General features: G+C 36.1%; 1 protein-coding gene across 11 annotated transcripts in view; it reads right to left on the reverse strand.

The window, feature by feature from the left end:
- The window catches only part of ATRX (ATRX, chromatin remodeler), a 288,314-nt gene that overhangs the window by 161,127 nt on the left and 101,214 nt on the right, over positions 1-25,973 (reverse strand). For 5 of the 11 annotated variants that reach the window (XM_021080083.1, XM_021080086.1, XM_021080080.1 and 2 more), the window contains 8 exons: positions 22,266-22,321; positions 21,316-21,368; positions 20,357-20,481; positions 16,737-16,850; positions 12,214-12,323; positions 9,834-9,901; positions 6,457-9,533; positions 1,256-1,328 (listed from right to left, as the gene is read on the reverse strand). In XM_021080083.1, coding sequence (XP_020935742.1) covers positions 1,256-1,328; positions 6,457-9,533; positions 9,834-9,901; positions 12,214-12,323; positions 16,737-16,850; positions 20,357-20,481; positions 21,316-21,368; positions 22,266-22,321 — 3,676 coding nt within the window. The remainder of the gene's footprint in view (positions 1-1,255; positions 1,329-6,456; positions 9,534-9,833; positions 9,902-12,213; positions 12,324-16,736; positions 16,851-20,356; positions 20,482-21,315; positions 21,369-22,265; positions 22,322-25,973) is intronic. The other 6 variants (XM_003360375.5, XM_021080087.1, XM_021080082.1 and 3 more) reach the window with 5 other exon arrangements.

Genomic DNA, 25,973 nt, shown 5'->3' on the forward strand with positions numbered 1-25,973 from the left:
CACAGAATTTTAGTGCTTAGAATTAATCAGAGAAAATTTCATCCAAACCTTTTGTTTCAGAGAAGAGAAAATTTTGCAATTTTCTAAAGAGTAGTTAAGACACTTGCTCAAGATCACACAGAAAAGTTAGAAGTCAGATATTCTTATCCCCATTATTCCAAAACTCCACCTACTACACCACACTGTCTTCTTGTTGAAGACTGAGTGTGAGGTAACTTATAGTCCAGGAAGGGTTTAAAAGATATGTAAAAATATTATGGTTATATTCTTTAATACCTTTATTTTCTCTATTCTTCATTGCTACAATATGATGTATCTTTATTTTTTTTCTTCTCCCAGCTATCTCTTAGTTGTCAATCTGTAGAGGGTACACTGTTCACGTTTAAACCTATTATTGACTAAAATTAATACTATCTATCATATTGTCTACTTCTTTTCATTTTATTTCATTTTTTGCTTTTTAGGGCCACACCCACAGCATATGGAGGTTCCCAGGCTAGGGGTCCATTTGGAGCTGTTGCTGCTGGCCTACCCCACAGCTAGAGCAATGCCAGATCCTAGCTGCATCTGCGAGCTACACCATAGCTCATGGTAACACCGGATCTGTAACCCACCAAGCGAGGCCAGAGACGAAACCCGCAACCTCATGGTTCCTAGTCAGATTCGTTTCCACTGTGCCATGACAGGAACTCTTCATACTGTCTGCTTCTATTTTATTTGAAAAATTGTTAAAATCTCAATCAGTCTAGACACAATGTAAATTGACACTTATTTTGAAAGTGATTTCTTAAACATCTTAGCAGTCTCCTTTTTTTCACTTTGAACAGGTTTTAATGAATAGGACCACCACATTGGATGGCAATTTAAAACAATAATCAAATACTGAGGAGAGAGATGTCTGTTGTCACCAATTTATTGATACGATTTACTTTCACCAATAAAATAATCTGCAAAAATTAAAATATTCTCAAAAAGTTATCACAGTTTACATGGAAACATAAAAATTGACAGTGTTATATTTATAACACACCCTATGCTAGGTGTGTTACTATTTATATTTACTTTCTTTTAAGGTTTCTGAGTTTTAGCCCATTTTCTGGCCTTTCTTTCAAACTTGCAGGAAGACTGTGAGCGAGTCTTTCTAAGGCAGGCACTCCTGGTTTTTACAACCTGCTTGCGGTTCCGTTGCTGCTGTTTGTGCCCATGCCTAGGGTGTGTTATAATCTTTTTTAAGTCCTTACAGATGAAATCATACCTATTCTCAGGATCATTGTCATCGTCGTCATCATCCACTGTGACAGGCACTGATTTAGATAAGGCTTCATCTCCTTGAGGGAACAAAAATTTACTTAAAATTAGCTTTAAATTATCTATGTAAATAAAACCATGTAAAATAAAAGTGAAAGCCAAAAACTTTTAAATAACTAGTGGGTTCTAAAGTGCACTTTGAGGATCCAAACCATGAGTAAAAAGAATTTATAAGGGAAATACAATGGGGAACTTAAGAAGTGCCAGCAGCAAAATAATAAATAATTGGAATTTTTTATTTCAAAGTTCTTTCCCAGAGCACAAGAGTTAAAACTCTTCCTTCCCAGTACTAAATCTTTATCATTCGCCAGCATATTGGCATATGTTTCTTACTAAAATAATCTTTGTAGTAATCCATTTTAAGATTAAAGTTAAAAGATATCTAATTTTTCTTGTATCACTTAAGAATTTTGTAGATGTTATTAATACTTGATAGCACCGAGTAATTTCAAAATATACTTGAATTTGTATGGTATTCATGGGTAGAATCACTTTGAGATACATATTCAAGTACAATGAAACTTATTTCTTTATACAAAGCAACATTTCTACTCTTTGATTAAAAATACAGAAATGAGGATTTGTGCATTTCATTGTATATAAATTTTGCCTCAAAAACAAACTTGAACATTGTACTCTAGTTAATACTATATATGCTGAAGTAATCAGGGATAATTATGCTGATTTTTACCATTTACTTTGAAATGCATCTAAGATTTCAAGGTCACTACAATGAGTGAAAAAAGACAATTTCAAAAGTTTACATACTTCATGATTCCACCTCAAAATAACAAAATTACAGAGATGAGAATCAGATTAACAGTTGTCAGAGGTTAAGAATGGGGATTTGCAAGGGAGTGTGCATAAGGGGTAGCACAAGGGAACCTTGTGTAATGAAACAGTTCAGTATATTGGTTCTGATGGTGGTTATAAGAAGCTACACGTGACAAAATTGCACAGACTATACTTACACACACACACACACATAAACATACACGGAGTGCACGTAAAACTGGTGAAATCTGAATAAATCTTTAGTTTCCTGATTCTAACGTTGGACAATAATTATGAAAGATGTTACGAATGAAGCAAACTGAATGCAAAGCACCCAAGACCTCCCTGTACATGTTTTTGCAACTTCCTGTAAATTTATAATTATTTCAAAGTAAACACTTAAAAGGCAAAAAAAAAAGTTAGGTACACTGATAGATAAATAGCATATATAGCTATGTGATAAAGCAAATGCAGTACAATGTTAACAGTAGAAACTTTCTGCATATTTAACATTTTTTTCATAATAAAACATGGGGGGTAAATGTTGGAGAAAAAAATCAGTAACACAGAAACTTACAGGTTCAGATAGAAATATGCTAAATATAGAAAGGCAAAAATAAATCTCACAATATCTTAGCAAACTCACAACACCTCATTCAAACAGACCAATCTCCAAATTAAATATTACTAGTGATATTGCAATTGTTCCTCTTTGCTACACCTTTGGAAATTTTACCCATCCTTCAAAGTTGAGTTCAAACACTACTTGTTCTTTAAGTCTTCATCCAATATTTAGGTTAAAAGTCTCACTTGCTACCTATCACAGAGCCTCATTTAATTTTCTATCTTTCTTTTGGTATTCTTTTTTTCAAAATAATGATTTATCTATGTCTATCTTGCTCATTGAACTGCAAATCCTAGGACCATGTTCTTCAACTTGGTTAGTTATGCCCTTCCAGTTTCAGTTTCTATGAAAATGATGTACCCTATAATAGGACACAACCATTGCTGAATAAACTGGAATCCTCTAAATTCATGGGAGTAGGGGAGGCTTTTTAAGAGCTCATAAAAATTGTCACAGATTACATTGGACATATTAAGAGAATAAATAAATTTAGCACACATATATACACATGCAAGCAAATTCTTAAGAAATGCCACTTACGGAGTTCCCATCGTGGCTCAGGGGTAATGAACCCGACTAATATTCATGAGGATGCAGGTTCAATCCCTGGCCTTGCTCAGTGGGTTAAGTATTCAGCATTGCGAGTTGTGGAGTAGGTCACAGACACAGCTCGGATCCCGCATTGATGTGGCTGTGGTGATTTAACCCCTAGCCTGGGAACTTCCATATGCCATGGGTGCAGCCCTAAAATGAAGGGAAAAAAAAAACTTCTCTGGACATAAACATGATAAAAGGGAAATGAGCATTATTTGCCATATGTTATCATCTCTTATTAAAGATCTAATGAATATACATTACTTATTATACTAAGTATTAATAGTTCTAAACATGAGAAACACATCATAGAAAATCCTCACATGTGTCGAATTAAGTGAGATTTGGGGAAATGAAAATTATTTGAAATCAAACATGCTTATTTCACTAGGGAAGCTGTTTAATCATGGAAACAAGTTTTTTCCAAAGTTTGATGAACCTTGAATTTGCTAATGAGAATACTCCATGTAACTAATCACAATTTACTATTCTCACACTCTAATCTTTAATAAGAGTTTTTCCAACTAACCTAACTAAAACACTGATTTGCTATCAAAGTAACTATTATACTATGTTTGGAACATAAGTCCACAATCTCATACAATTTGAAAATCAAAAAAGTTTTGAACATTTGAAGTTTTATAAGGTGGTTCCAAAGTTCATTTAGCAGCAAAATTTGATCTGAACTGTTAATTCCTCTCACGTGTAAATGTTCAACTGTTTTGCTGCAGAAATACTAATGTGTTTGACTATGGGGGTGTTGCCTCAAGACCTACTGGGGTTAATACATAATATATGATAACCTCTATATTATCTATATTATCTTCCTAAAAACAAAACAGTTGAAAATTCTGAAACACATCAGGCCCCAAGAACATCACGGACTGTGGACCTGTAGTTACAACAGCAATACAAGCAGAACTCCATCTAGGCATCTAATATAGCAGAGCACTGGACTTAGTATATACCATGTATATCATACTTGGTTTTCAAACCAACTCATTAGAGCTTCATAAAGAAATTTGAAGGTTTATTAAAAACTAAGAGTCAAGTTAATTCCACTAAAATCCAATTGGGATAAATAGAAAATCCCAACAAAAGGAATGAAAGGAAAAATTTGTAACATTTTGCCTGTGCTGAGAACACAGTTATAAATGAAATCTACCTTATAAAAATTTTTAAATAAGTTTTAAGTGTCCCTGGTTAACAGGTTTTACTGACTTAAAAATATATATATGGGGAGTTCCCATTGTAGCTCAGCAGAAACAAATCTGACTAGAATCCATGAGGACGCATATTCGATCCCTGGCCTTGCTCAGTGGGTTAAGGATCCGGCATTGCCATGAGCTGTAGTGTAGGTTGCAGACATGGCTTGGATCCTGTTGCTGTGGCTGTGGTGTAGGCCAGCAGCTACATCTCTGATTCAACCCCTAACCTGGGAACCTCCATATGCTGTGGGTGCAGCCCTAAAAAGACAAAAAAATAATGAGTGACAAGCATACATTTACTATACAGCTGATTTTTCCTTTTGGCCATGGTATGCAACAGCTTGATGTGGGATCTCAATTCTCAGACCAGGGATCGAACCCAGGGTGCAGTGAAAGCTCCAAATCCTAACCACTAGACCACCAGGGACCTCCCTACAACTGATTTTCTAAACAAACTGCCATAATGATAACTATTTCTACTAATTTTTTTTTTGGTGTGTGGGAGGTGTCATTGACTGGTTGACCCAAACCCTAATTGTCCTAGTGCTCTATCTCATCAGAGTATGGTAATCCATCTACCTTTTGTACTTCTTTCTTCCCCTATTTTGTTAGTGTTAAAAACTGACACATCTGTTCATGTCATTAAGAAAAAACCGAAAAGCATCAACAAGGAGTTTCAAAGAAGTAAATTTAAATTTTTCAGAGGATTTCATGGGACACAAAATTAATCTGACCAATTTAAAAAGTCAGATCAATGGCAAAGCGGTTAAAACTTTCACACACCATGTTTTACCAGGACCAAGCACACATCTCCATGAGATGCATAAATATCTACTGAACTACTGGCACCAGTCTACAGTCCAATTTTCCTTCATAACAATACTTTTCAATGTTTCAGAGAAAAACATTTAACATGGATAAAGAAATTTATCCAACAAACTTGGTATACCTGATGAAGAATACTAACAAGGTTTCAAATACCTCCCAATAATGACATAAAAAATGAAGAAAGAATTTCTAGTAAGTAGATCTCTGAAGACTTTTTTTTTTTTTTTGGTCTTTTTCTCTTTTACGGGCCACAACTGAGGAATATGGAGGTTCCCAGGATAGGGGTCTAATCAGAGCTATAGCTGCCCACGAACGTCACAGCCACAATGCAGGATCTGAGCCATGTCTGCGATCTACACCACATCTCATGGAATGCCGGATCCTTAACCCACTGAGCAAGGCCAGGGATCAAACCTGCAACCACATGGTTCCTAGTCAGATTCGTTTCCACAGTGCCATGATGGGAACTCCTTTTTTGTCCTTTTTTTTTTTTTTTTTTGTCTTATTGCTATTTCTTGGGCCGCTCCCACGGCATATGGAGGTTCCCAGGCTAGGGGTCGAATCGGAGCTGTAGCCACCGGCCTACACCAGAGCCACAGCAACACCAGATCCCAGCCGTGTCTGCGACCTACACCACAGCTCACGGCAACGCCGGATCATTAACCCACTGAGCAAGGGCAGGGACCGAACCCGCAACCTCATGGTTCCTAGTTGGATTCGTTAACCACTGCGCCACGACGGGAACACCTGTCTTTTTTTTTTTTTAGGCCTGCACCCCAAGGCATGTGGAAGTTCCAAGGCTGGGGGGTCTAATCAGATCTGTAGCCACAGCCACAGCAATGCCAGATCCGAGCTGCATGTGCGACCTATGCCACACCTTGTGGCAACACCAGATTCTTAACCTCTGAGTGGGGCCAGGGATTGAACCCACGTCCTCAATGGATACTAGTCGGGTTCACTGCCTCTGAGCCATAAGAGGAACTCCCTCTGAAGACTTTTTAAATGGTCTTTTCCTAAACAGTAACCTTGCATTTGATTGACATCAGGGAAAAGTAAACAATTCAGTTATTCAAAAGGGGAAAAGTACAAATTATAAATTTTCTATTTATTTTCCCATACCTGAAGATTGGCAAAATCCAGTATGTGAAGACAGAACTAAATTTTCCGTCACAGGCTTAATTTTCTGTTCATCACTGCTCCCCTCACCTAAAGAATTCTGATCGTCATCTCCTATATCAGAAGATGATGAGGAAGTAATATCAGCTTGCTTCCTTTTAGTGCTTGCTCTTAGGGAGTTTCTCATTTTCTCCTTGATACTGCCTGCCTTCTTTTTAGCTGTAGCTCTTTGCTTCTTCAGTTTTTTATTATCTTCGGAACTTTCCTCAACATCAGAAGATGATGAACCACTTTGTACCTCCTTGGTATTTCTCTTTGAATTTAAATTTCTTCTTTCCCTCAATTCTATTCTTTTTAGTCTCTTATCAGAAGAATCATGACCATCTTCTTTCATGGAATATTTCTCAGTATCAGATGATGAACAATCTTGTCTCTTCCTTGAACACTTTTCGGGCAAGTTGCACCTTTTCTTCTCTCTACCGGATGTTTCATTCTTGCTCTTCTTATCTTCAGAAGAATCACAACTATCTCTTTTCCCTGGTAACTTCTCAGCATTATCAGATAATTCATTCTTCTTTTTAGAAGTTTTATCTTTTATTTTTTTAATTTTCTTTTCCCTATCAGTTGTGTCACTCTTATTTTGTTTTATGCCTTTAGAAAAATGACAAATTTCTTCTCCTTCAGGTAATTTTTCAGTGCTATCAGATGATGATTCATACTGTTGTTCCATCTTAATTACTTTTTTCTTCAAATCTATAGTTTTCTTTTCTTTTTCTTCAGTTCCTTTTTTGTTCTGCTTTTTATCATCTTCAGAGGATTCATCACTCTGTTCTTTCTTGGAGAACTTCTCAGCAACATCAGATAAGCCACCCTGTACTTTCCTACATGTTTTGGTTTTCAGATGCTTACTCTTTTCTCTAGTTTCAGCAACCTTTTTGTCTTCTGGAGAAAAACTCTCCTCCTTTCCAGAAGAAAGCTTAGCAGCATCTGAGGAAATACTTGGCTGCTGCTTCTTAGAGAGTCGATCTCTCAATTCCATGATGGTCTTGTCTTTATCAATTGTGCCTTCTGTGGAAGAGAAATTCTCTCTCTCTTGTTTCCTTTCAGCATCATCAGATGATCCTTCCTGTACAGTCCTCAAACTTTTCTGCCCTTGATTATCCATTCCTTTTTTGCTGTGTTTTTCATCATCAGAAGAATCATAATCTTCTTTATTTGGAACTCTTTTTTTGGTTGTTCTGGCAGACCCAATTTTACTCATACTCTTTATCTCTTTTTCTAACTCTGAGTCATAATTAGAAGATTCAGACGGGTTTTGTCGTTTCTTTTTAGAAATCATAGACCTTTTAGCTGATTTGCCTTTTTTAATATCAAAATCTGAACCAGAAGTAGAACTTTTCCGTTTCCTTTTTCCTTTATCATCTTTCCCTGCTTGAGTCTTTACATCATACAAAGTCTTCTCATGATTTGTGTGCGTTTCATTAATATCAGTATCTGAAGAAGAACTGTGACTCATCCTGGATACCTCTTTGAGGATTGCTAGCATTTCATCAGAATCTGAATTCTGATCCACAATCTCTGACTGCTTAGATTTAGGCAATTTATTAGGTTTAGGATTATCTATAGCACTGTCAGAAGAATTCCGCTTATCCTTTTTTCTCATTGGAACTGATAGTTTTTGTTTCTCCTTAATTGTTTCATTGTTTTCTTCATCTGAATTAGATGTTGCAGGGTGGGTTTCTGTCTGTCGCCTCAAGGGTGTAGTCTTTACACGTGGGGATCTTCGAAGGTCAGATTCTTCTGAAAGTACTGGAACTTCACTTTCAACCAAATGCTCATTATCATTCTTTTCCTGTCCAAGTCCACAGTTCTCTGGCTTGGTGTCCAGGCCTGAACTTTTATAGCCATCTTTATCTTGTGGAACTTCCTGACAATCAGCACCTTTAACTGGGGAATTAGAAAGGGAAACAGGGGTGAGTTTAACATATAATTCTTTTGTTACTTTAGCAGTTGTTTTTGATTTAATACCTCCTCTGCTGTCTTTTGAAGTAACATTTAATTTTACAGAACTCTCCAGTTCTTGCTCAGTTCCACTGTTACCATCTCCCTGATAATCAGCTGAACTCTGAACTTCCATAGCAGTCTCAAGATTCTCAAAAATGTCTTCTGGAACTGAGGAAGGAACGGATACAATATCCATGTCTAAGTCTTCAGAAGTGTTAGCAGGTTCATACTGAGGCTCTTCTTTTTTATCAGATTTCTTATGTTCACCACTGCTACTTTTATTTGCTCTTTGTTCCTCTACTGCAACACTCTGATCTAAATGTTCACTATCTACCAGTTTTCTTGACAGTTTAGCTTCTGATTTTGAAATATCCTTCCTTTCCAAAGCACAGGGTTTTTCTCCTTTTCGTACTTTTGTTTCAGACTTAGCATCTATGACTTTATGTTCTTTGGTATTTTTCTCTTTGTTTATAGCATCCAAAGCTCGAATCTCTGAATTCAAATCTTCTTCTAATGCAAGATGAGCTTTCTTGATATCAGCCAACACAGACTTAAAAGCTTTAAGCTGACGCAACTTTGTAGCAGTGTTGATTTCTAAATTATCGGCTGCCTGCTTCAAAAACTTAACGTAACTGGAGTTCATGTTGGCAGTGGTCTCAATCAGTTTTTTTGCCTTCTTAATCATCTCCTTGGGCACAATTAGTGCTGAATAAGAGTAGGTTACAGAACCAGAACAGGAATCATCTAATTTCTTTTCTTCTCCATTACAATTTGAACTGTTTTTCTTTGGAGAAAATCTAGGTGTATGATCATATACTTTACTACTCTTTTCATTGTCAACTTTTATCTTCTTCTTATTTTGTTGCAACAACTGTTCTAAGTTTTCAAATACACTGTTACATGCCGTGACCAAGTCCAACAAAGGTTCCGGGTGACAAATGTAGCAATACCATTGGTTGTTTTCATCCATTATTGTAGACAGCTCCTTTCGACCAAGGTTGCGTAGAATGCATTTCTTGCAGAAGGCATTATGGCAAAAGTCACAACAAATCAAGTTTCCTCCTTCTGCACACCATCTGAAATTATTTAAAGATTAAAACATTATTCCAAAATGAAACATTTAAATCTTTTCAGTACTAAAGCAATTTAAATTTTCCTGCCAGCAATTTTAATAGCAAAGTAATTTAGGTCATCTGCTTATTCTTGATTAGAAAATTAAAAGATATAAAACAAGGGCTTTGTGGAAAAGAATAACCTGCCATTAAAGATATCAATGATGATACAACAAAAAATGGATCTAATAACAGACTGTGTAAGAATTTCCCCTCAAAAAGTAGACAACACTGAATTTTAGTTCATCTTGATTTATTACCTACCTACACTGTTCATCCATTCCATCTGAGTCACGGCTAATATCATCACTCATGTAATATTTAAAGCAATTCTATTAAAAGAAAAGGGAAAGGAGAAATTTATTCAAAATTGTCAACATTCATAAAGGAGAAAAACGTTGTTAAGTCATGAAAAAAGTAAAGAGAATGTATATGTATGTATGTGTGCATGTGTTTTACAGAATCAAAACAGAAACACCATGCTACCCATACTATTAGATTTCATCAAATACCAATATTCCTTATATAAAAGTTTATAAAAGATTTTGGTAAAGCAACTTTTTTTTTTAATTTTTTTTTGTTTTTTTTTTTGGTTTTTTTTTTGTCTTTCTGCCATTTCCTGGCCACTCCCGCGGCATATGGAGGTTCCCAGGTGAGGGGTCCCATCAGAGCTGTAGCCGCCAGCCTACGCCAGAGCCACAGCAACGCGGGATCCGAGCCGCATCTGCAACCTCCACCACAGCTCACGGCAACGCCGGATCGTCAACCCACTGAGCAAGCGCAGGGACCAAACCCGCAACCTCATGGTTCCCAGTCGGACTCGTCAACCACTGCGCCACAACGGGAACTCCAGCTTTCTGATCTCATATGACTAGCTTTAGTAGCTCTACATAAAAATGTATTAGGAGTTCCCACTGTGGCACGACAGGATCAGTGGCATCTCTGCAGTGCTAGGACATAGGTTCAATCCTGGCCTGGCACAGTGGGTTAGAGGATCCAACATTGCTGCAGTTGCAACTTAGGTCACAACTATGGCTCAAATCTGATTCCTGGCCCAGGAACTCCCTATACCAAGGGGCAGTCCAAAAAAAATGTATTAGATTTGTTGCTACTTAATAATAACTTAACTGTCACCATGTATAAATAGCTACTATGTGTACAGCTGAGCAACCTTATCCTACATTAACCTACACTATCTTTAAATCTCAAATACCTATTATGCAAGGTAGAAGATAATACTGCCCAATTTGATAGAGAAAGCTTTGATTTATTAATATGTAAATAAATCTCCTAAAGTCCTAATACTGGAAGAGGCAAAACTAGTACTGAAATCCAGATCTGACTGACTTGAAATTCCTTTTCACTGTGACTGAAGAAAAGGGAAGGTTCCATACCCACTGATGAAAACTACAGATTACTGAAACAGGCTAGGCTCAACAGACTGGCCCTTCAGAAAAAAAAATAATCACATATATAACAATAGAGAAAAGGAATGCATGTTACAAATCCAATGATACAAATTAAGCTGTCACTGGGAGTTCCCGTTATGGCTCAGCAGTTAATGAGCCCGACTAGTATCCATGAGGATGCAGGTTTCCTTGCCTCACTCAGTGAGTTAAGGTTCCGTCATTGCTGTGAGCTGTGGTGTAGGTTGCAGACACAGCTCAGATTCTACATTGTTGTAGCTGTAGTGTAGGCCAGCAGCTGCAGCTCAAATTGGACCCCTAGCCTAGGAACTTCCATATGCCATGGGTGCAGCCCTAAAAAGCCAAAAAAAAAAAAAAACCTTAAACTGTCACAATTTAAAACTAGAAGCTATGATGTGTACACTAGATAGGCTCCTGGCTAAACTGAATTAAAGGAAAGGAATGATACAATCTACTAAAAACAGGAAGTAAATTTAGTACATTTAAGTAGGTCTATATCAAAAATCCATACAAGATCTAGAACTAGAACTCTAAGGGAAGTGAGGACTGCCCCAGCAATTCAAGGAGGTGTTTTAATGGGAAACAAACACTGGATTAATTTTAGCAGTAGTAATATGAGATGGTGAAATGATAACCTTGATATTATAGATAATTACAAATTAACTCCAAGGTATTATACAGACTTTTAAAACTATCTTCAAATATCTAGGAAACATTTTTTATTCTATTATCATCAAATTATGTCAAAACACAGCTCCACACAGAAAATTTAGATTTGGGCAATTAGGGTACATAAGAGGGAAGGTTATAAAACATTACATGTGTACACACACATACTCCAGTTTTCCAACATACCACGCTCACCCTCACCTACGAGCCTTTGAAACCTATGTTGCTTCTGGCCTAGAATATGATAAACCAATCCCACTTTACCAAACTAATTCCTATTTATATTTCAGATATCAGCTATATCATCTCCATTACAAAGCTCCCCCGACTCAACTCCAAATTACAAAGGCTTCCTGTGTATTTTCATATTACACAGTATCTCCCCTATAATAGCACTTATTGGGCTTTTCATATCTGTCTTCTCCACTACTATATAAGCCCTCCAAAGGCAGAGACCATTTCTGTCTTCATCACTGTGCATCAAAAGTCTGACTCATGTTAAGCATTCAAATATTTGTGGAATTAATTATCAACAGATCATTACATACCTTACAAATAAGTACTTGCAGTGAAGGATGTCTATAAATGGAATCTTTCTGAAAATGATTGACCTGTTGTCCACAAGCTGTGCAGCTTACAATCCCATGAAGCCCATCTTCTAGAAGAAAGGAATGATCATTATTCACACATATACATACATACAAAAAGATATATATTCTTTAGTCAGCATCTCCCAACATTTGCATTGGCAATTAAACACCTCAGAATCCTTGGGAAAATGATGTTTTGGACAAAAGTAAGTAAAAAGGTTAATGATTTTATGGACTTACTAAAATTATGACAACCATGGCAAATTCCAGAGCAAACTTGTTCCCTTTTACAAGATTCATGTTATATCACAATTTGATATAACATGAAGAGACTCCATAAAAGAAGTTCTAAAAATAGGGGTCAAGAGCTCTTTTTTCATTTTGGTATTGCTTTACAAATAAATGGCATAGACTCTTTTGTAACCCTATACCTAAGACAGGTATGCCAAAAAGTTTTTATTCTCAAAATGGAATTGTCTACACAGATCCTTTCAATATAGTATGTGAAAACCTGTTAACTTTATATCACCAATTTCCTTCCTAAGATTTACTTCCATACTATCCACAGTCCCCATTAACCTGCCTTTTTTCTATGTCTATTCCACTGTCCACTCCATATCAGCACTGTCTACTATTTCCAAATAAGGACAAGTAAGATTTGCAGGTATATCTATCTTGGCAGCAAAACCTCAAAATGACTGGGTTTTGACAGAGCCTCATTCCACAATGTTTGCAGAAAAACAGATTGAAGATAACCTAATAACCTACAAGAATAAATGGAATCTCTACTGCCTCATCCTCATCCCTAGTTTTGCACAGTACTTCACAATCTCAGCTGAGCATTAGAATCACCCAAAGAATCTTTTAAAAATAGTTATAGCCATTCGCACCCCTAACACACTGAATGGGAATCTCCTGGACACTTTTAAGTTTTACAGATGATTCTAATGTACAACCAAGACTTTGATCCAAATAAGATGGTATATTATGATTCAAAAGAGGCCACTGAAAATGCCTGCATTCACAAAAAAAGGGGGGGGGGAAGATGACTTTTTAAAAAAAGGGGGAAAAAAAACTGTCTCTACCCCTAAATAAAAGACAAAACAACATATACATTTGTCACCTTTTAATTTTCTATTTTGTGTTTTTTTTAGCTTTAAGGTCCAAAGCACCATGGACCCAAATTAATCACAGACTTTTTTTTATTTGTATAAGTTAAAAAAGTTATACCAAGGTGTAAGGGCGCCATCATACTTTTCCAGAAAATACAGGGAATCTGAAGATTTACTATATAAGGTGTTAACACTTTAAGTCATACTGTCCTGTATTAGTATCTGATCTTATGTATCATACATTGTGTATTTCTTTTAACATAAATATACAGTGTGCTTTTTCATAAATAATGATCACATTCAGATAAACTAAGAAGGTTAAAAAAAACTAGAGCTTTTGCACATATATATCACCCAAGAATTTTTAAAAATTAGGTGATCCTTTGGAGAATTTCTCCCATATGTGCACAAGGAACCATATAAAGGATGTTCAGTGAGGTACTAATTAGCAAATTAGAAAAACTGGAAATAATTTCACATTTAGGAAATGGACAATGGTTTATTCATAAAATGTATTCTACAGAAGAATGAAAAATAAAAACTAGATTACACATTTACTGATATGAATACACTTCAAAATCGATGTTGAATAAGCAATGTTGCAAAAGGATATACACAGGATACTACTTTGTATATTTTAATGAAAAATAAATACTTTATGAATAAATATATGTAAATTAAAAATATAAAAACATTCATGGAAACAACAAACACACACATGCACACGAATTTCAGGATAATCATAACCTGAGGTGTGGGAGGAGAAATGGATAAGAGTAAGAATAAACCAACATTTTTATTTGACAGCTGAAACAAATATTGTAAAATGCTGAAATGTAACTTTACATACTTGTTTCTACATGTTTATGTTTTAAATTATTTTTAGTTATGAAATATCTTAATGATTATAATAGCTATCGTGTGTGAATGAAAAAGAGGTATTTTCATTTCTGAGCTCAACACATTTTATCAGTTTGAAGAGAAGACAAAACTATCCTGCCATATAGAAAAGTTAGGTGTAAAATAGGTTTTCTAACAAACTAGGGAAAGGAAGTCAAAATAGGCTATGGTATTTTAAAAACAAATGCCTCCTAGGGTTTCCATTGTGGCTCAGTGGGTTAAAAATCTGACATTGTCTCTGTGAGGATGCAGGTTCAATCCCTGGCCTCAATCAGTGGGTTAAGAATCCTGCATTGCCATAGGTCGCAGATACAGGTCTGATCTGGTGTTGCTGTGGCTGTGGCCTCAGCTGCAGCTCCGATTCAATCCCTGGCCCAGGAACTTCCAGGTGTGACCGTTAAAAAAAAAAAAAAAAAAGCTCCTGAAATGGTCAACATAGCTTTATCTTTGTGTTTAATTTTGTTTCAAATCAATATGTTTATTTTGTGTATATATAAAGTTTACCTTCTTCACAGTTTCCTAAATTAGATTTCAATTTTATTTTACTTATTTTTTTTTCTGGCCACACCTGTGGCATATGGAAGTGCCCCAGACAGGGATCGAAACCGCACTGCAGTTGCAACCTGCACAACAGCTGCGGCAATGCCAAGTCCTTAACCCACTGCACCACAAGGGAACTTCCAAGGCTTCAATTTTAGAACTAACTTTCCTAGAAAGTCTGAATATTAACTAGCAATTCAATACCTCAGATCGCTAGTTTATTCGTACATGTGTATATAAATAAACATGGTTAAATTTCCTGTGTGAATTCGGACAGCTTAAAGATGTAGTAAATCATTAAGACAAAAATTAACATAAAAGATTTAAGTGTTATTATACAGCTATAAACATACATATTCCCTTAAGCACAATATAAACATTCTTTTTACACAGAATACTCAAAAAAATGTTCTAGGAACATATCGGCTCAGACCAAATACCAGCAGCATAGCAAAGTGGCACTAAAAACACCCTCCCCAATAACTGTGGTTCTTTTTTATTCTCCTTTCAGCCTTATTGAAACTTCAGACACTGACTGCTCCAGATCCCTCCCCAAAAGACACCAATTAGATATTAATTTTGATACAATGCAGTACACTTAGTTATTTGTCTTCTTTAGAGGACCCATAATCAGAAGTGAGAAACTCTTGTTACTGGTCCTTAGCATCACCTTCTACTTGCAGATTCTCTTATTTCAAGAATATCACTTAGCTTTGGTGACCTCTGTTGCTGCAATAGCAGTTTCCCTACTAACAATTAGATTCTCAATAAATCTTCCATATGCTTGAAAGGAGTAGATCACCCCCTTCTGGACAAAAGCCTAAGCAACATTTTCTTGATTTTCTCCAACAACCTAATGAATTATTGAATCTGAAAAATGATACAGACACACATATACATACATACAAAGTGGTACTAAATATATTTATAATATGTGTATATATTATAAATACAGATATATTTTATTAGTACCAACTAGATATCACATAGAACTGAAATTAAAATCTACACAAAATTTCACCCAGAACTATGCTATAATTTCACAATTAACATAATATTAAGCAGACACACTTCCACTGCACTTCTATTTAGAAATTTGGTGTTATGCTCTATGTTCCAGAAATTCATTCCTTTTTTAGCAATAGATTCCCGCTCTGTTCACCTGCCCAAAACACACATAGGCACTATTTTAAAGTCACACACAAACAAGTGGGACACATACTCCACTGTCCTAAATTCTAAATGAATCTTCCTCATGCTAACTTTCTATGGATGATTAGCCGATGGATGTGTGTTTAAGTAAAGGTAGACAGACAAAGGAAGAAGAGGCTCAGACAGATGAAGGGAAGGTTACTAGCTCTAGTTCCCTTCTTCCTACTCATCTCTGCACTGCTATCCTTAGATCAAAAGATCTCTGACCTTAACGCATATAAGAACTGGGGCACAGTCTTGACATCACCCCCAGAAATTCTAAACTGTTATGAGTGGAGTCAAGGGACTTGCATTTTTAATAAGCACCCCACATGACACTAATGCAGATGTCCATCACTCTGTGAAACAATGTTTTAGATATGTATAAAGTAACCTGAAGGCCACAGGAAAGATTTTGAACAAATCTAAAATTCTTTTGAGGTGAAAGGGAACACATGGTATTCTGGCATATAAGCATTACAGAACTAACATGTGTAAGAAGGAAATACTTAGCTTCTTGAGATAAATTAATAGCCACTGAAGGCAAAGGCATTTTGATAAATGGTGTTTAACCTTTTCTGCTTCAGAGCTCAGAGAGAAACAGAAGTTATTTTTAAGTAGTGCTTTTAATAAACAATGGGCAGAAAAGTGGAGGTATTTTTAGTAAGCACATCAGATTTTCCAATATGGTCATAAACAGCAATTTAAACTCATGTTTTCATTTTCACTTGTATTTACCTCCGCGTTTTTTGAGATTTTCAGTTTTCATTTTACTTCTGCTTCTAAATTCAGGCCCTTTAAAATCATCTTTGTCTTCATTCAGCACTGGCTCTGGTTGTACAATCACTGTACCTAGAATGATTTCATTTAAAAAACCATTACACATATTAAATGTGCAAGTGAAGTACAAGACTTCAGTTCAGATAAAGCCAACATTGCTGGTACATAGTTTTGTTTCTTCAAGCTTTCGATACTTGTATAGGACCTCTCAAGAATAAAACAGGGAAATAGTAAAAGGGCCAGGTGTCAACTTGTTGGAATATAGTTCATAAAAATCGGGGCAGCATTATGAACTGATTATAACAGAGATGTGTGAATAAAGTAGAAAGCCTTAGCCCAGTTCTTAGTTTTTAGAGTGTCTATCACAAAAGCTGTTCTGAATATGAACATCCACACTAAGTTCCATAGTTTATAAAATAAAATGATCAGAAGAGAAATTTTAAAAAAATATCCTATTCTGCTAAGCCAAATTATAAATGTAGAAAAATATTTTCATGGGTTGTTTTGTATTGTTTGGGGGAGGATATTGGAGAACAATGTGAGAAGTTAATCCTGCTACTTACTAGTGCTATACCTGTTCTGTGGCATTTCCTAAACAGTAACATCAAAGTTTCAGTACCCTGAAAAGTCCGTAAAGTGTTTAAATAGAATGCCTTAAGATACTTAAGATCAAATGCTATAATAATAAATTGCAGAATGAGAACAACTTCTGGTCCCTATGGAAATATTTTAGAAAGAATGTACTTTCTTAGCCATAGAACATGTTAATTGAGGAGAGAGGTTGCTAATTTAAGTTTTCATTTTAATCTCTCAAGAGCAAATAAAGCAGGAGCATAGTAAAAAGGGTCCAGGTCTCACATTTACCTACATTGCTGGGTTTAACAATTGGGCATTACTGACAATTACTAAGAAAGTACAGTCATCCCTCGGTATTCATGGGGAATTTGTTCCAGGACCCTTTGGATACCAAAACCCATAGATGCTCAAGTCCTTTATATAAAATGATATATAGTATTTGCATATAATCTTCGTACATCCTCCTGTATACTTTACATCACCTCCAGATTACTTATAATACCTAATACAATGTAAACATTATGTAAATAGTTGCCAGCACATGACAAACTTAAGTTTTGCTTTTTGGAACTTTCCAGAAACTTTTTCCCCAAATATTTTTGATCTGCAGTTGGCTGAACCTGTGGATTCCAAACCCACGGATATGGAGAGCCGACTGTAAAACCTGGTAGTTGGGAGTTCCCATTGTGGCTCAACAGGTTATGAACCCAACTAGTATCCATGAGGATACAGGTTCGATCCCTGGCCTCGCTCAGTGTGTTAAGGATCCGGTGTTGCATTGAGCTGTGGAGTAGGTCGCAGACGTAGCTTGGATCCCATGTTGCTGTGGCTGTGGCATAGGCTGGCAGCTATAGCACCAATTTGACCTAAAGCGTGGGAACTTCATATGCTGCAGGTGCAGCCCTAAAAAATAAGCAAAAAAAAAAACACTGGTAGTTGTCAGAAGCTGTCTCCCTGAAACATGGGCCTATGTTATGCAGCAAGCAGGTTTTAGCAAAGTATAGCATCTAGTTATGAATTTCTGGGTTTCTGAAAAAAGGGGAGGAAATAAGGCACAAAGAATTGAGTTTCTACAAACTAGTAAATATAAATAATCTCCACACACACAAAAAAAATTTATTCACAACAACCATTTCACATATATACTCTAAGAGGCATTTGAAAAAAAAACTAAATATTAACTCAAAAAATAGGTTTCTTTCTGAAGATTCTTCTCTAAATGGAAGCAAAGCAGCAGAGTGGAAAGAGCACTCACTAGCTTTGGACTCAGGCAGACTTGGGTTCAAATCTTAGCATCTCAATTTAAAGCTGAAAAAGTTCCTTGAGCTCTGAATTTGTTCATCGCTACAAGTAGAAACAATAACTACCTTACAGCATTGTTTTGAGGATTAAATGAGTTAATTTTTTGAAAATCTGGTGCTTATGCATACTAAATATAGTATTATAACAATAATTATAATCAACCAAACTTAAACAGGTCTTATGAAACAGGTCTTATTTTTGGTTTGGTGGGAGAGAATTACCCTTAGCTCAGGTTATTAACATCCCATACTAACTTTCTTCCACAGTATCATTTAAAGAAAGATTGGAATTCCTAGTCCTTAGCTCACCCAGTGGACATCATAAGAACTCCCAGTGATAATCACTGAGAATGTAACAATTCAAACATAACTGCCTATGGGACTCAGACTCCCATGCTAGTTATTTCTACCCTAGGCCACTAAAACCATCACATATAAATGTTACAGAAGATTTTCAAAATCAAGTAAATGGTAGGCCCATCAATTTTCCTTCTCTCATTCATTTCTTTTCCTCATTTCATTTCTCATCTATTGTAACTCCTATTTGGTCCTAGTCAAGCAATGTTATATCCTCCTACTCACCATTTTTTAAAACTTCTAAAATCAAAAAAGCATCACATAAACATAAGTATAGATAGAAAACAAAGGTAGTAAATAAACATTGCTATAAATGATCTGTGAGAATAAATTTGAAAAATCTGCTGAGACCCTTAAACATATTATTCAATAAAGAAAAAAATCTAAACTTTTGATTCTGAAACATGAAATTACCAAGACCTTTGTCATTCTCTCATTATATATAATCATACCGCTCTCAGACTTGGGCTATGAAAAGTCCAAGTCTCAACTGGCTTCCCTCCACACCCCTGCCCTGGCCCCAATCTAACCAATGAAATTTTAAGGTTAGAAATGCAAGAGTTTGGAGGAAATATGACAAGGCATTTTTTTTTTTTTTTTTTTTTGTCTTTTTGACATTTCTTCAGCCGCTCCCGCAGCATATGGAGGTTCCCAGGCTAGGGGTCTAATGGGAGCTGTAGCTGCCAGCCTACGCCAGAGCCACAACAACGTGGGATCCAAGCCGCGTCTGCAACCTACACCACAGCTCACGGCAACGCCGGATCCTTAACCCACTGAGCAAGGGCAAGGATCGAACCCTCAACCTCATGGTTCCTAGTCGGATTCGTTAACCACTGCACCACGACAGGAACTCCTGACAAGGCATTTTAAAAGAGATAATTACAAGAAATATACTTAAATGTAATAGGTAACTTCAGCTTTGAGTCTTAGGGAATTTAAAGACACAATATGACTAAAGTAGACTCTAAATGTTTTTTAAGAAGTTTTCAGAGTATTCATTACGTTTTTCTATAAAGCAAGAACATTAAAATTTACCAAACCAAAACTTTTTAAACCAACTTCCATGTTCAAGAATAATTTGGAAACTAAAATCCCTTTTCTAAAACCCAGCAGAAAGAGAAAATATTTTTTTTTCTTTTCAAAACTGACTGAACATTCTAAATTATTAACCTCAACACCATATATTATCGTTACCACACTAACACATTACCACACCATCACTATTAAAGTGCCAGGTTTGGTCCTTCATAAACAATTAATAGTAATCAGGTTCTAATTTTATAATAATGGCACTTAAAAATACATTTCAACTTTTAACTTCATATAAAAATTAATACACTTTACCTTTTGGCAAGCTTTGCATAGTAATATCATTTTCTGAATTTTCATTAGAAGCATCTTCATTTACAGCTTCATCCAAAGGTTTTTCATCATCAGATTCTACATACTTTGTTACAATTGAAGGTTTCCTATGAAAGATTTAAGGCCATAGAATTATGGACAATTCTGATAATTTGAAAAAATCCAAAGAACAAAAATAACATGTTTACTTGAGCAGGGATACAGAGTAGAATCACCTAGGGAAACAACCATTTCTGTACCATATAACTGAATATTACGACTCTGTAGGTGTGGTGTGAGACTGGTGCATAACGTTCTGAAAAAGCTATGAGGGGGATTGTGAAGGGAACTCCTATTTGAGAATCACTACTTTACGGAATAAGTTAATAACAAACAAGCTATAATTATTGAGACAGTCTCACTGGTTGGAAAAAAAAGTCCAATAAAATTAACTGCAATCTTCTAATTAAAACTATACTCCACAGTATATTATTCATTACACTATGCTCAGAAATGCCAGTCTTTATGTACAATTCACTTTGACAATTTAACACAGAAAGGTACTTTTACCACTCTTTGACCTCCTTATAACTTCCTCAATTATGATGGCTACCACTTCCCATTCCAGACTATTTCATATAACCCTAAAAAACCCATATTGCCTCATGAAGCATTCAATATTTTGTTTCCACTTTTCTCCTTTTTATAAAGCATATATATTATCTGAAAGAAATTATCTACATATTGCAAAGGCCACTAAATTATAATAAATAATAAATCCCCCAATACAAGATGATTCATTATACTATAATGTCCATTTTTAAAAAATATATATATATATATATATATATAAATAGTTTCTTAGAACAAGAATGCTTAAAGTTTAGACAAAAAGATTACTCTAAGATAAAGAAAATGAAAGAACCTGAAAAGTAACTTTTTTCCCTTCAACATCAACCAACCTCTTTGATCGTGATGATCCTGATGATTTGGATTTTTCTGAAGAGCTAGCTCCCTAAATGTGAGAAATAAATACAAAGGTGAGTAAAACTCTCAAAGAAACAGCCCTATAATTAACTATTTCCCTATACCAAGATCTCCAACATAGTGATAGAATGAGATATAACTTACATGCCTAAAATATTTTTCTAAAAGGAATTTCAAAAACCAATTCTAATTTACTCAAGGTTTCCTTAATTTAGGATTAATTTTTTCATTAAATTGTTACTGCTGAATTTTGAGGTATAGGAGATGATACACTGCTGTATCATAATCTTGGCCTAGGCCAAGAAAGACAAAACAAAGTTTGGAGGTAATCAGATGCCAACAGAGGTAGAAATTTGTAAGGATCTAAAAATGTATCATTTTCTCTATCCTATGGCACAGATTACCTTCTATAATTTCCTTTGAGATACTAAATTTATCTTTACTTTGCCAATATACTCAGTATATTTTATCGGATTCAATTTTCTACACTAGGTAGAAAGAATGCTAAAATCATGTATAAGCTGGAGTACCAAGTGAAGGACCTCAGGATGAGTTCCCATAATACTACTTAAAGGACTCTTAATATCCAGTTTTGAGAGAGCTCAAAACCATGGAGTTATGCCCATAACAACCACCTTGAGCACCACTGCTGCATTCAAATACCTATCTGCTAGCAAGCCTTTAGTTGTCTGACTTGAGCTATACTGCTGAAGCAAATCACAACAATAACAAAAACAATGAACATCATCAAAAAGTAGACAACTACCTAAAATGAATGAAGTATCATAATAATACTTGTGTATAACAGTAAAAACAAACACATGCATGTATTATACATGTATTGAATCAAAGCAAACTGATGACATACTCTAGTTGGTTTATTGCTATTAATAAATATCTTTTAAATGCTTCAGATTATTCTTACCTCTTCCCTGCTGTTTTCCATCATTTCAGAGTTATTTCCAGAACCACTGATTTTATCTTAAAAGAGAAAAAATAAACACATTAGTTATCTCTTCAGTACATTATCAAAGAGAATACCAATTCCTATAATTCCATGAAATCATTTTTCAATCTATGTAGTATGGCAGTACTGGTAGTACTTTACTCACATTAAAATATTTATAGAAGAGTTTTCTGACTACGATCATTCTCTTTTGAAACACACTAACCTTTTCTTAAAAAGCATAATCTTTTCTAAAAAGAGTAGTTTGATATCAAACCACGTCCTATCAAAATTTTTAAAATTTTTTTGAAAAAAGAAAATTTAAGTTCAATTCCATCTTCTACTAAAAATAAAACCACAGAGATCCCGTCATGGCACAGTGATTAACAAATCCGACTGGGAACCATGAGGTTGTGGGTTCAATCCCTGGCCTTGCTCAGTGAGTTAAGGATCCAGCATTGCCGTGAGCTGTGGTGTAGGCTGCAGATGCAGCTCAGATCCCGCATTGCTGTGGCTCTGGCGTAGGCTGGTGGTACAGCTCTGATTAGACCCCTAGCCTGGGAACCTCCATGTGCCAAGGGAGCAGCCCTAGAAAAGGCAAAGACAAAAAAAAAAAAAAAAAAAAAAAAAAAAACCACTATTAATAAATTATATTTTCAGAGTTCCCATCATGGCTCAGCAGAAACGAAACTGACTAGTATCCAGGGTTTGATCCCTGGTCTTGCTCAGTGGGTTAAGGTTCCAGCATTGCTGTAAACAGTGATGTAGGTCACAGACACAGCTCAGATCCTGCATTGCTGTGGCTGTGGTGTAGGCCAGCGGCTACAGCTCCAATTCGACCACCAGCCCAGGAACTTCCTTATACTGCAGGTGAGGCCCTAAAAAACAGAAAATAGTAATTGTATTTTCCTTTACCAAGACACTAAAAAAATAACAGCAGACTAAACCTTGAGGAAACAGGGAAAGAAATGATAAAGATTAATGATTAGAGCAGAAATGAAACAGAGAAAAGAAAAAAAAGTCAAAATAAGTTCTCTGAAAAGATGAACAAAATTTTTTAAAACCTTAGGCTATGTGGACCAAGAAAAAAAGAGAGACAAGACTCAAATTACTAGAATAAGAAATTAATGGGAGTTCCCATTGTGGCGCAGTGGTTAACGAATCCGACTAGGAACCATGAGGTTGCGGGTTCGGTCCCTGCCCTTGCTCAGTGGGTTAAAGATCTGGCGTTGCCGTGAGCTGTGGTGTAGGTTGCAGACGCGGCTCGGATCCCGCGATGCTGTGGCTCTGGCGTAGGCTGGCAGCTACAGCTCCCATTAGACCCCTAGCCTGGGAACCTCCATATGCCGCGGGAGCGACCCAAGAAATAGCAATAGCAACAACAACAACAACAAAAAGACAAAAGACAAAAAAAAAAAAAAAGAAATTAATGAGGGGACGTCACTACTTATAAGAAATAAAAAGATTATAAATATAATTAACAGGAGTTCCCGTCGTGGCGCAGTGGTTAACGAATCCGACTAGGAACCATGAGGTTACGGGTTCGATCTCTGCCCTTGCTCAGTGGGTTGACAATCCAGCATTGCCGTGAGCTGTGGTGTAGGTTGCAGAAGCGGCTCGGATCCTGCGTTGCTATGGCTCTGGTGTAGGCCGGTGGCTATAGCTCCGATTAGACCCCTAGCCTGGGAACCTCCATATGCCACGGGAGCAGCCCAAGAAATGGCAAAAAGACCAAAAATAAATAAATAAATATAATGAACAATTGTATGCCAAAAATTAGATATGCTAAATGAAATGGACAAATTCCTAAATACATACAGACTACTGCAGGTGACTCAAAACTAAATAGGCAATTTGAATAAACCTAGAACTGAAAAGACTGAATTAGTAATTAAAAACTACCCACAAAGAAAAGGAAAGGTCTAGATGGTTTCACCGCCAAATTATACCAAATATTTAAAAAAAAAAAAAAAAAAAACGCCAATTTTTCACAAACTCTCCTAGGAAGAAAAGAAGGGAACACATCCCAACTTATTTAATGAGACTAGTGTCAAACCAAACCAGAAAAGATACCACAAAAAGAGAAATCTACAGGCCAATATCACTTACGAATATAGATGTAAAAGTCCATAATAAAATGCCAGAAACTTCAAATGAATGAAACACATGTCTTTCTGCTAAAGATTGGGAGAAAATATATGCAGAAGATATATCTAATCAAGAGTTATCTAAATATATATAAAGAACTCCCAGAGTTCCCGTCGTGGCGCAGTGGTTAACGAATCCGACTAGGAACCATGAGGTTGCAGGTTCGATCCTTGGCCTTGCTCAGTGGGTTAAGGATCCGGCGTTGCCGTGAGCTGTGGTGTAGGTCGCAGATGGGGCTTGGATCCTGCGTTGCTGTGGCTCTGGCGTAGGCTGGTGGCTACAGCTCCAATTTGACCCCTAGCCTGAGAACCTCCATATGCCACAGGAAGCAGCCCTAGAAAAGGCAAAAACACCAAAAAAAAAAAAAAAAAAAAAAAAAAAAAAAAAAAAACACTCTTAAATCTCAATAGTAAAGTAAATAACATGATTAAAAACAGGCAAAAATTAGTTCCCTTGTGGTGCAGCAGGTTAACTATCGGGCATTGTCACTGCAGTGGCACAGTTGCTGCTGTGGCATGGGTTCAATCCCTGGCCTGGGAACTTCCACGTGCCATAGGCACAGCCAAAAAGAAACAAAATACAGGCAAAAGATCTGAAGACATTTTACCAAAGAAGATATGCAGATGGAAAATGAGCCGTGAGAAGATGCTCCACATCGATATGTCATTAGGAAAGCGGAAATTAATGCAATAAGATAGGAGTTCCATGGTGTCTCAGTGGGTTAAGGATCTAGCACTGTTACTACTATGGCTAGTTTACAACTCTGGTGCAGGAATGGTCCCTGGCTTGCCCTGGCAACTTCTGAGTGACAAAAAAATAAATAAATAAAATAGAATAAAACCATAAGGTAATACCACACACCTATTAGAATGGACAAAATATAGAACACTGACAGCACTAAATGTTGCTAAGGATGTAGAACAACAGGAACTATCATTCACTGCTGGTAGAAACGCAAAGTTGTCCAGCTACTTTTCCATATTACTATGTGAAAGAAGCCAATCTGAAAAGGCTACATACTTAGGAATCCAACCAAATGACATTCTCTCTCTTTATAGAGAGGGTATAAAGATCAATGGTTTCCAGAGGCTTGAGGGGGAGTGGAGGATGGTTAGAATGAAGACGATTTTTAGTGCAATGAAACTAACCTGTTTGATACTACAATGATAGATGTCATTATACTTTTGTCAAAAATCCCTAGAATGTACAAGAGTGAAATCTAACACAAACTATGGGTTTTGTATTACAATGACTTGTCATTTATTCATCAAATGTAGCAAATGTACAACTGTAGAACAGGATATTAACAGTGGGGGAGGCTCTGCATGTCTGCAGATGCATACATAGAAAATTTTTGTGCTTTCCACTAATTTTTCTGTAGACCTAAAACTGTTCAAAAAAATAAATACTAACAAAGGCAACTTCCTCAACTATCTACAAAATACCCACAGATGATATCATCATACTTGCCTCTTCCATTCAACTTTGTAATGGAGATTCTAGCCAGAGCAAGAAAGCAAGAGAAAAGAAATAATGGGC

The sequence above is a fragment of the Sus scrofa genome, chromosome X, assembly GCF_000003025.6.
Source record: "Sus scrofa isolate TJ Tabasco breed Duroc chromosome X, Sscrofa11.1, whole genome shotgun sequence".
Classification (NCBI taxonomy): Eukaryota; Metazoa; Chordata; class Mammalia; order Artiodactyla; family Suidae; genus Sus; species Sus scrofa.